Raw genomic sequence first — 12,500 nt, 5'->3', positions numbered from 1 at the left:
ATGTCCAGCCACAGAAAGAAGTGAGCGGTTCATATCGGAGGAGAACCTTGTTGTGAAACAACGAGAAAGAACATTTATATATGATTATTCAATGGATTTTCCATTTCAAAATAAAAAAACAACATTTGGGGCGTTTTTAAATTCCTCCCAAAATAATTAAAAAAACAAAACAGATATTGAAATACAGCCTCGGAGTGTGGTTTTAATATTTCACCTTTATTAATTTTTGCGCAACACGGAATGCAGCGTATGTCCGTGAGATATTTTCCAGTCTGCCCGAACTAAACCAAGATGAAACCAGGTCCAGAACCTGGAGGCGATGAGCACAGTCTGCAGAGCACATCGCTGCGTGTAAACTTGACTTCTGATCCATAATTTATCCACTGGATAAATAGACTGTGATAGACTGTGATGACCTGCACAGTTTACAAGAGATGTGCTGTGTGGACTCCGCCACATTCCTTTCTCAGCGCCTCTGGGTTTTGGTCCTCTGTTTAGTCCGGGCAGACTGGGAAAAGCCCATATACATGCTATTCCCCAAGGGTGAAATTCAGCTGTCCATTGCTCACGTGAACTGTGTGGGACTTGCACCACCGGAAGAGCAGTCCCAGTTTCCCCCGGGGAATGGATCGTGTCCTCGCGATGAGCTGGTCCCAATCTAACTGGACTAAACCAAGGCAAGGCCGAGGACAACAAGGACTGCATCAGTTGCACCGTTACACACAGCTAAACACCTGAGTGGTCCGAAGGACGCGAGGACAGAGCCACACTGTGGTCAGTACGGCGAGCTTCACACCCGGGGAATGGAGTCTGCATGGACTGCATCAGGTCCAAAATGAGATGGCCCGCACACTTCCGGGGCCTTTGAGGTTTTAGCCCCGAGCAAGAGCAGTGCAGGGAACCTGGTCCGGTCATTTCGGATCTAATTGAAATCTAATTGATAATCTTTCATCGCGTGTCATCATGTGTTTTGCACATTTTAAACAAGTTTTTTCGATGTTTTCGATGAAAACTGCGAAAATGTGAAAAGATGATGATGTTCGACTTTTTAGTTAGAGTTCCCATTGCTGCCATGCAAATCGATTTTTGAGGTGGCGCTTCTCAGCCATCTTTCAATATTTTTTCTCGGGGTCTTAACTCCAAATTAGAGCTTACCTAACTCATTTTCGACACAATTTACTTGCATATTCGTCATTGTTTACTACTTGACTTTTGAGTTTTCCCTCACAATATATAATAGGTTTCTCGTCTTGGTCAAACTTTGCTCCTTCTATTCTATTTCCTTCTATTCAATTCAGTAAAGAGACTTGTCTTTATGTTGTGTACTGTGTGGGCCGGAACAGATTTCCAGAGGTTCTGGTGCAGCGTGGACCGGTCCCTGGTTCTGTGTGAGACTGAGCTGTGTCCAGATCCAGTCCTGAACATAAACTACAAAGACCTGCTGTGTCTGGGAGTGAGCCGGCCTGATGGCAGCAAGAGGAGGAGCAACGGCTTCATCGACAGGTACACTCTAGTTGAAGAAGTTGGGGAGCCCTTCATGAAGTTGGGGAGCGCTTCATGAAGTTGGGGAGCGCTTCATGAAGTTGGGGAGCGCTTCATGAAGTTGGGGAGAGCTTCATGAAGTTGGGGAGAGCTTCATGAAGTTGGGGAGCGCTTCATGAAGTTGGGGAGAGCTTCATGGATGTGAAGGTGTAATAGAATAGGAAGCATTCAAGTACTTTTGGACAGAGTGTACGGGCCATTCCAGGTCGTAATTTTATGAGAATGAAGTCAAAGCCAGAAAAAAAATTATATTATGAGATTAAAATCATAGTCAAAATAAAAATTACCCCTTGTCATTTAACATGTGTGAGCATGTTATACAGACCACTGCAGTTTAGCTGCACCTGTTCTGCATTTTTCACAAACATTTGGAGCAAACCGAAGTGCACCTTGGAAAAGGCTTGTTGAGCTCCGTGTTCCTCGCAGCTCATTGGGCTGAATACCAGCTCCAAGCTCCAGCTGTCAATGAGACAAGTCTCTTCTCCCCTAACTTCTGTCTGTACTATTTTGAAAATGGGCACTTTGTACACAATCATGGTTTATTCAAGAGCTTATTGTAGATAACTTTACCGCACAGCGTTACGGGATGATGTTGAACCACTTGCACCTGCAATTATTCATCAAATGTGACATATATACCAGGACGAGACGCTCTCCCTACTAGGTCTGAACACCCTCAGCTAAATAATGGAATATGGATACAAGAACCTAGGGGTGCACGGTGGCAAAGGTGGTTAGCGCTCTTGCCTCCCAAGGAGATCATGGGTTCCCAGACCAGACCAACATCACATGATCTCTCTGGGTGGAGTCTGCATGTTCTCCCTGTGTTACCGTGGGTTCTCCCCGTGTTACCGTGGGTTCTCTCCGGGTTCTCCGGCTCCTCCCACCGTCCAAAGACATGCATCTGTTAGGTTAAATTGGTGACTCTAAATTGGCCCTAGTGAATGAATGTGAGAGTGAATAATTGTCTGTAATGTCTATGTCTCTGTGTTGACCCTGCGACGAGTTGGCCACTGTCCAGGATGTACCCCGCCTAAGGCCCAAAGTCACTGGGATATGCTCCAGTCACCTGCGACCCCGAACGGGAACAAGCGGTAGAAAATGGATGGATGGATGGATTCAAGAACCTACATGGGATACACCACCGGAACATAACTAAAGTGGCTGAAATCCTAACCATTACCAAGTGGCTAGTATAGTGTACAGGAACATCTGTGCGGAGAGTGGACTTCAAACCACAAGGTCAAAGTGGGAAACACCGCCAAAGGTGGTAGAGAATGACCGAGCCAAGATCCTGTGGGACTTCCAGATACAAACAGACCGAATGGTAATGGCAAACCGACCAGACATTGTGGTGGTGGATAAACAGCAGACATCTCAGTCCAGAAAAGTGCAGTGCAGGAACAGCAAAGATACTGTGCAGAACCCTCAAGCTTTTATATAGATATATAGAAGATTTAATATATATTAAATATATCCGCTTTTGCAGAGCTGATGGATGGTGGTCTGCCGCCAAGAACCACATTGGGCTATAGTTGTTTATTGCCTCCTGGGATGGAGTGCGATCATGGGGCAAAAGACTCATGTGTGGCTCTGTGGCTTTGGAGAAGGTTTCCTCAACAGCAGTTCTTGACAGGCATGAAAGTAGCTGTAGGAGTAGAAGTAGTAGTAGGAGTAGAAGTAGTAGTAGTATAAGGAGTAGTAGTAATCTGAGTATTTGCTGTATGTCCAGGTTCCAGTACACGTTTGAGTTGTACCTCTCCTCAGAGAAGCTGCTTCAGTTTGGACTGGAAACGGCAGACGAGCTCCATAACTGGACCAAGGCCATCGGGAAGGTACTAGATGCCCTCTCCTCGTGTGTGTCAGAGGCACTCCCATCCTTCTAAATGGAAATGATCTTTAAATCAGTTTACGAATATGTCCCTTTCCAAATGAAATCTAGAATCCTTTACATTGTGTTTGCAGGCGTTCACCCCACTGAGCTGCCACTGCCTGCTGTCTCGGGAGTTTGAGCGTGTGGGTATGCTCAGGTACAGGGCCATGCTGGACCCACAGCAGTGGAGAGACGCCTTCTTTGTCCTGCAGAAGTCCAACCTCTTCATTTGTCCACGCACGGACGGTGCTGCGGAGGACATCATCAACCTGAGGAGGCTGCAGGAGCTCAGTGAGTCCTGAGGAGGAGGGAGAGATGCTTTTTCGTGTTATTTCAGTCCAGAAAAAAGTAGCACATAAAAATTCTTCTTACAAAGAGGTTTTGAGGTTCAACAATGTACTTTAAGAGTAAATTGTTGAGATATTTCACACATATTTTGAGAACTGTTAAAGTGTTAAATGTAATGATTTTGATAAATAATTGATTTGCTTTTTAGTCAACAGTACTACAATGTTTCTATTGAATTTGATTTTTGATTGATTCAAAGCTAGGACTTAAGATAATACAAGATAAGATATTCCTTTATCGTCCCACATGGGGAAATTTCATTGATGCAACGCAGGTAGATACAGAAGAAAAGAACAGATCACTTATAGGAAGTCTGAAAAACACTCTCAGTAGAAGATCTCCTATAAACAAAAACTCCTATAAAAAAACCTCCCATTTCCCAACAAGGGATGGAGGGGAAAATAATAAAGATAAAAATAAATAAAGAAATAAATACCATTGCATGTGATCACGACAGTAATTTAACATGAATTGCACAATAATTGCACATGAATATGTGTCACGACAGTAATTGCACATGAATTGCAGTGACTGCACATGAATTGCACAGTAATTGCACATGAATCACAACAGTAATTGCACAGTAGGACTAACAGTGTTTGTTATAAAGTCTGACAGCAGCAGAAGGAAAGACCTGTGAAACGTCTCCTTCACACAGCGAGGGTGGATCAGTCTGTCACTGAAGCTGCTCTCCAGAGCGGACAGAGTGTCCTGCAGGGGACAGAGTGTCCTGCAGGGGGCGACTTGAACTATTTTATTAACCTTAATGTAACAATTGTAATTTATATACACTGTAAACCCATTATGAACCATTTCCATTAAACATCACCATGAATGTGATAAAAATAACTCCTTAATCCATATGTAGTGGTTCAAGGAGCAGTGGTGACATTCAATATTGGTTTTGATTAAAGAATTGGAGAGAGATTTCAAACCCCCTTGAACATTCAAATTAAAGCCAAAAATGTACTTTGACTTAGACAAATAAAATCTTGCACAGACATTCTTCTTGCCCTTCTGAACAAAAAGGCGGCGTACATCTGCAATCATGTTACCGCGGCAACCTGACAAATACTGCCATAGACTTACATGCATTGTGGTTTACAGGCATTTGGAATGGGAGGAGGAAATGGACTTTGTCATAAACAGTTGAAATTTGGCACATTTATTCCCCACATTGCACTGAACATAAAAATCGTATTCACTAAGTTAAGTTATAGGTTATATGGTAAGTTGCTGCTGCCGCTGGACATCAAGCATCCTCCAAAGGATTATAGTTATGCATAAACCTTCTATTTGGCCATCCGTAACCAATGCTCACGAGCAGAAACGGTTCCAGTGGGCCCAGAAATACATGAAGGTTTTCTAACAATTTTGTTTACTGATGGATCAATGCAACCGTGGCTGGTCCAGATGGATGGAGTGGTGGATGGTTGATGGATGGTTGATGGATGGCCACCATGTCACAACAAGGCTGCAATGTCAGCAAGGAGGAGGCGGAGTCATGTTTTGGGGAGAGAGCGGGTCAACCCCTTAAGTCCTTGAAGATCTGAAAACCTGTTCTAGTTTAGATCTCTGTCTGCCACTCTTTAAATTAATTCTTTGTATTCTGTGTTGTAGGTGTAATTTCAGAAGGAGACAGTGAGAAGAAGGACACTCTGGTCCTGGTGGAGAGAGGACGGTGAGCTCCTCTTCGATAAAAGCCAGACTTTTGACTCTTGCCAATTTACCCTTGGTCCAAAATGTACTCACCTCTTCTCACATATTATCCAAAATGTACTTTTTCATTCTTTGAGCCATGTTTTAGCATTGTTCCCTCATCCAAAACATACCTGGACTTGTGTTTGACTTCATTCATGGTTGCCTGCTGAATCCTGTTTAGTAAGACCACTCCCTTTTAGCCTCAAAAATCACTCTGTTCAGAATTTTCCAGATTTGTGTGGAGGTCTGGAGGTCCATAAATCATCACCAGACTTTTTCTGAGCTCTAATGTCAAACCACATTTATTCCAGTAACTCTAACTCAATTCTTGACATGGTAAACTCCTGACTGCTAAATGCCCACATTACTTTATTTATTTTGCAACATGAGATGCCAAAGCAAAAGTACTAAAGAGCACAATTAAAGGACATTAAGAAGCATAATCTTTGTTCTTTAATCTTTGTTTTCATCCTTATTAGATTGTGTTTTTGTCCTGATTGGTTTGGGTTAGTCCCTGGTTAGTACTGTTTTTGTCTTGTTCAGAAAAGGTTTATTCCTGGCTCTCAGACCTTTCTCTGCACTGCCTTATCCCAGGACGCTGCACCTACAAGGCGTCGCCCGTACAGACTTCTCCCTGTGGTGCTCGGACATCCAGAGAGCGTCTGGAGGGAGGGGTAATACCCTCAGGGAGCAGCAGCTCAGCCGCAATGACATCCCCATCATCGTGGACAGCTGCATCGCTTTCATCACACAGTATGGTATGCACAGGTTCTGCTTTAGGGTCTTTCCTCTGGTGTGCACAGGGACCACGAGCAGATGGAGCTGCGTCTTGTGTGTTTGAAAGGCCCTTTGCAGCTACACTGTTGTGTTTCGTTCTGTCCTTTATGAATTGTAAGCACAAAATATGCCATGTAGTTATGACTTCATCCTGGACCTGTCCAAACTGCGGTGAAAAGGGCTTGTGTCATAGCGCTGGATCAGAGAACCTCTCTCTGTCCCACAATGGGGAAATTCTAGTGTTGCAACACCGATTAGGAACAGAAACACAGATTAGGAACAGAAGTGAATAATAAAAATTGATAACTTCCTTATATACTTAAATCTGGGAAAAATATTCATAAAATCAATAGAAAAATTACACATTTTTATTTACAGAAATTGGCTACAGAAAATATTGCACCAGGGATGATTATGACACAATATTGAACATAATTATTACAGTATTGCACATGATTATAAAGCTGAATGACACATGTTCAGTGCAACAGTCTGACAGCAGCAGGAATGAAAGAGCTGCAAAACCTCTGCTTCACACAGCGAGGGTGGATCAGTCACTGAAGCTGCTCTCCAGACTGGCAATAAAGTGGGCACTGGAGAGTCTTTGGTACTACCTCTTGGGAAGAGAGTTTGAGTTGAGTTCCCTGCAACCTTTCCAATTGAAAGTGCACCATCGAGCTTGGAAATTGTCCCTCCCAGAGGAGGGAGGTGTGTGACAGAGCTGCCCCGTTATGGAGGGCACCGCCCTGGGCGCTCCCCTAACTCTTTTTCTCAGAGCCCACGTTGCACACAACCATTTATTATTATTATTATTATTATTATTATTATTATTATTATTATTATTATTATTATTATTATTATTATTATTATTATTATTATTATTATTATTATATGTAAGGGAGTAAGGTATTGGCTGTAGCACTGAATATAAAATGTGCACATGCCACAGAGGGTTTGTTTAAAAACAGACTGTATTGAAGGTGACGCCATCAGGTTGTTTAATTTTAGTATACAGTTTACTCGAGTAAAAACACCATATCTCCCAACTCTAAGCTACATCTTTGCATATGTGCAGAAGGTGGCTGTAAATGCTGGGGCCCCAGCACTGACCTTTAAGAGTTACTTGTTATTCAAGGCTTCCACATTGTATTGAGAGAAAATTATATAATTTTCATAAAAAATCATAAAATTTAATTTAAAAATCAAATTCATGAATGTAAATTCATGTCAAGTTTCCTCTTTCCTCATTCATAATCTAAAGTATTGTTTGTCTGGCGTCAGGTCTCGGTCACGAGGGGATCTACAGGAAGAACGGGGCCAAGTCTCGGATCAAGCTGCTGATGGACGAGTTCCGCAAAGACGCCAGAAACGTCAAGCTGCGAATTGGAGACCACTTTATTGAGGATGTGACCGATGTGCTCAAACGCTTCTTCAGAGAGATCGATGACCCCATTTTCATGAGCGACCTGCACCCCTTGTGGCAGGAGGCCGCAAGTATTACTCATTACATGCAGTCACTTTTTATGTCTGTCTTCTAGTTTAGACTTGATTTAGTTATCCTTGTACCTTAATCAATTTTAGTTTAATCCCAGTTTCGACTTGGTTTATTTCTGCTTTAGATCTGGTGAGGTCCACTTTCAGTTTATAGATTATTTGTGTGTTTACAACAGAAATTCTTCAGAAGAGTCCGAGACTGGACCGATACAAGGAGATCATCAGGAGTCTGCCTCGAGTCAATAGAACCACACTGGCTGCTCTCATCAGTCACTTATACAGGTACTATTACTACTGCTATTACCCCTGCTATTACCCCCAGTGCACTGTGGGACACGGGCAGGGACTGAGTGGGCTTTCACCGTGTCCTCCAGTGACTTTTGTGTTGACAGATGTGATGACAGATGAAGGAAATTCCAATAGAGCTGCAGAAACATCTTCACTGCCCTTCCCAGCTGCCTTTTTCAGTCAAATGTGTCACTGCAGCTTAGCAAGAAGATTTGTCAGGTAGTGTCAGGGCAATTCTGTCCAAAGTGCTTCAGCCCCGCCCTTCTGGCGGTCAGAAGAAATGCAATAGAACTGCTGGAGAAAGGATATTTTCCATTACATAGTCCATGGCCTTGGCAGCATCCGCAAACTCTGTTTCCACATTGTTGTAAGTGACGCGGAATCTGGCAAGGAAGAGAATCTCATCACTGAGCATCTTCCTGACATTGGTGAAGGCTGTTTAGGCCTGTAGAATGCTGGGCATTTAGTCTGGAAAGATGACGATGGAGTTTCCTTTGTAATGAAGTTTACCACCCGCCACTGCGTTCCCTACTTCAGATGCACATGGCGTCTCCCTTGCTGTTTAGTTTAGCAATGATAGCACATGGTTTATCGACTGGCCTCCATGGAATCCACTCCCACGTCCCTGTCGAACTGAAACACTTCTTTAAGGAGCAAAAAGACTTGGTGGTGCTAGAACCCTGGATTTTGGCCACACTTACATTCCTGATGTTACCTCCACTCATTCGCCGCTCCTCACATTTGTTTTTAAGCACCTGCACATCTTTTTTGAGAGCAGTCACAATTTATTGCACCATCTTGTCAGACCAAATAGACAGGCCGACTTGTCAAACTCTGCACGATTGGCGCTGGTGCTACTGTTGCTCTCTGTCTTTTCATGTCTTTTATGCCACACAAATGCATCTGCCACTGCATTCTTGACTTGATTATGGCAGAAACATCCTGTTGCAGAGAGGCAAGGATGTCCGTTTTGATCAATGTGGCATTCATTCTAGTTTTCGAAACAGGCTTTGGTGTCGATTGGATGGAGGTGTTGTCCGAACTATTTACCGCAGCTGCACTGGGTCTAGTATCTTTACAGATTTGCAGCCATTCCTACAACTACCATGGACAATTCAGTGCATCATTAATAGTCAAGTTAGTTACTAAGAGGTTTTACATGACAGGTCCATTAAGAGTGATTAAGCTTTTAGTTTGACCTGTTTCTACTGTGCCACTTTAGTGCCACTGCACCTTTAGTGTCAGTGTTTGGTTATTTAGCGCCTGCATCTATTGTCATCGCACCAGTTTGTATTGTCATTGGTCTGTTTAAAGTGTCATTTCAGAGTCATTTGTGTACTTTGTGTTATGCCTGTTCTCAGGGTGCAGAAGTGTGCTGACCTGAACCACATGTGCACCAAGAACCTGTCTTTGCTGTTCGCTCCAAGCTTGTTCCAGACAGACGGAAAAGGAGCGCACGAGGTCAAGATAGTGGAAGACCTCATTGACAACTACCTTTACGTGTTCGATGTAAGTACAACCTGATTGTAAATGTGTTAGGCTGTTCTGTAAGCTCTTTATATTAAACCTTCCCCACCGATTTTCACCCGTCCTCTCTTAGTGTCTTTTAATTGTAATTTTATAAATCAAAAGAGTATTAAAAAAGTATACTCCAAATTACATGTGTTATACACCATTTTAGTTTCTGGTGATGTGCATGGAAGCGATGTAAGTGGTGTACAGGTACTGCTTTTATTATGTAAAATATGTTTTCCTTTTATATTAAAAAAATGATGGTTTATTTAAAATGGCTTTAGCAAAGACGTATCATTGTATAAATGCCGAATTCCTTATTGCCCTACTGGTCAACCACAACTGAGTTAGGGGGCAATAAGGGGGCACATGACCTAATATGTCATAGGACCGCCTTCAGCTTTGATTACAGCACACATTCACTGTGGCATCGTTTCAATACACTTCTGCAATATTAGACCATTTATTTCCATCTATTGTTTAATTAATTTTCACCAATTGATGTTGTATTGATAATTAAATTCTCATTTGGATGGATGCCAATGATTTGACTTTTCTCAAACACACTGTTACTTTACTTTTTTGGGGGGCAAGCTGTGTAAACTATAGGATTATAATATTTTTGCGCCAAACAAACATGTCAAAGTGTAAAGGTTTCAACAAATTTTGCCTAAAAATGTGGAAATAGGACTTTGTTACTTTACCACCTTATCCGTCCGCTTCCCCCCCAGGCCTTAAGATGTAAGTGAGGCTAATTAACATATGATTTAGCTGATCCATTTTGCTCAGCTTCCCCTGCCCCTTCTACAGGCTTCACAAGCTCAGAGGGAGCACTATATGATTCTAGTGTTTTATGCCAAATCAAACACTTCTCCAAAAAGTGCTAAAGCTAAAGAAAGGACCTGAGCTGACACCTAAACACATCTGCAAACTACTAGACATTTGTCTGAACTCCTCATCCTTTCAATTGCGGGGACATTTTTACAGACCTCCTTGACTTCCTTTTCAGGCACTGAAAGTGGAAGAACCGCTATGTGGATGACACAGTAAGAGCTGTAACTTTGAAACTAGAGCCTTCTCAGAGCATATCAAAGGTGGACCCCAATATCAGGTTTACAAGAGAAGACACTGCAGGGCTCAAATTAAGGGTTTTCTCTTGTAAAGCAGCAGCTGCTAAACAATCTGTTATTTTTTTTCAAATTTGTATAGCAATTTGATAAGTTACATAGCAAAACACAAAAATGACTAAAATCAATATTTTCCATTGATGTAATGAGATTATTTATTTGTAGATATTCTATTTTAAGAAACTCTTTACAAATTAACTTTTATACACTTAATTTTTCTAAATAAAACAGAAAACTTGCAAATAAAATTAGTTGTTGAACAAATTAATTAACACCAAGTCAGATGGCCTTATTTACAACCTCATGTACATGAATTGTCTTTACACTCACAAGTTACACATCACCACCAGACTCGTCATGACAATGAGCTGTTTGTATCAGAATGACTTCTCTTACGGCTCTGGGGGACGAGGGGCTTTGACGAGCGCTGCGTCTCGCTAATCTCACATAGGTATGTGTTACACATAATTATTGTGTTACACGTAGTTATTGTGTAACACAGTTATTGTCGCGAGATTAGCGAGACGCAGTGCTCGAAGCCCCTCGTCGCCAGCCGAGAAGGAGGGTCTAAGGACAGGGAACTCCTGGGACATCTTGTCTGAGCGGCAAATAACCCACCTAATAAAGCTTGCTAAACGCTCCTTTCTATGTTTGTCTCTCCAGGATGAAATTGGGTCACATTTTGCGATGCGATACCGCTTATTCTTATACTATATATACATATATTATTATACTTATACTAATGACGAGTCTGAGCCCTGCAATGAGGAGGACCACTTAGCCTTTCTTGATTGTTCCACTATCAGAGGAGGGGATGGGAACCTCCAGATAGAAGTATCTAGGAAACCTACATACACGGATCAGTACCTGCTCTTTGACTCTAACCACCCACTACAGCACAAGCTGATACTGATCAGAACATTACAACACAGAGCCCAAGAAGTGCCCACCAGCTCAGAGGGCAAGAGGAAAGAGGAAAAACACGTCTGCATTGCTCTCTCAGCCTGTGGATACCCCGTTTGGGCTCTTAGAAAGTTGTAAAGAGTGGTACATAGGTGAGACTAAACGGCCATTGCACAAGAGGGTTTATCAGCACAGAAGACACTCGAGTTCAGGACCACAGAGATGGTTTGAAAAGAGGAGTTTGCCATTTTTGTTAAAAAAAAAAAAGAGAAAGAGAATCCCTCTTTAAACAGAACTGAAGGTTTAACCTGTTCACACGCAAAAAAACATACTTTAGAAGTTCTATTTTTCCTGAAGTTTTCCGATTTCGAGATATTGTCAAGTAAACAAAGTTTTCTTCTGTGAAAATATTCCCAACTAACGCTCGTCCGGCGCATTTCTCCGTCTATAACAAATGACCTGTTTGACTTATAAGATGGTATCCATGTTTTCCTCACACTGTTCGCTACAGAATGATACCATCCACAAATTTTCTTGTCCACGGGTTTGTTTTTTTACAGCCTCCGGGGGAAAAAATGCGCTACCGACGCATATGCACATTGCGCCGGCTTAAGATGAAGTAGAACATTTTGATTGACATATTATTCTAGCCAATGACCCAAGCTTTCGAACGGTGGGTGGGTTTTAGGAAAAAGCCAGAGCTTGTGTTTACAATACAGTAGTGACGTGCGGTGAGGTTCAGGGCTAGTGAGGCACGACTCTTTCAGAGTCAGATTTACAAACACGAATGAACCCAAAAGAGCTCCTTAAACATGTCGTTCTGGACCAAAAGAGGAGAAGCTGCAGGAGACTTGAATTCATTGCTATACAGTCTCACTAGATCCGCCCTTAGTCTCACAAAGTCAAAAAACCTTGCATATTTTGACAGGCTCTAC

The 12,500-nt window shown here is 42.4% G+C and overlaps 1 protein-coding gene across 1 annotated transcript in view; it reads left to right on the top strand.

Annotated features, from left to right (window-relative positions):
- The window catches only part of arap3 (ArfGAP with RhoGAP domain, ankyrin repeat and PH domain 3), a 76,255-nt gene that overhangs the window by 40,755 nt on the left and 23,000 nt on the right, over positions 1-12,500 (top strand). Inside the window, exons 16-23 of the mRNA XM_072451460.1 lie at positions 1,344-1,503; positions 3,275-3,377; positions 3,508-3,706; positions 5,384-5,444; positions 6,059-6,222; positions 7,523-7,735; positions 7,912-8,017; positions 9,385-9,532. Coding sequence (XP_072307561.1) covers positions 1,344-1,503; positions 3,275-3,377; positions 3,508-3,706; positions 5,384-5,444; positions 6,059-6,222; positions 7,523-7,735; positions 7,912-8,017; positions 9,385-9,532 — 1,154 coding nt within the window. The remainder of the gene's footprint in view (positions 1-1,343; positions 1,504-3,274; positions 3,378-3,507; positions 3,707-5,383; positions 5,445-6,058; positions 6,223-7,522; positions 7,736-7,911; positions 8,018-9,384; positions 9,533-12,500) is intronic.

The sequence above is a fragment of the Eucyclogobius newberryi genome, unplaced genomic scaffold (genome assembly GCF_026437365.1).
Source record: "Eucyclogobius newberryi isolate DKJ021-1_F unplaced genomic scaffold, fEucNew1.0.hap1 SCAF_19, whole genome shotgun sequence".
NCBI lineage: Eukaryota > Metazoa > Chordata > Actinopteri > Gobiiformes > Gobiidae > Eucyclogobius > Eucyclogobius newberryi.
The sequence above is the reverse complement of the archived record's forward strand: the minus strand, read 5'-3'. Positions and strand labels throughout refer to the sequence as shown.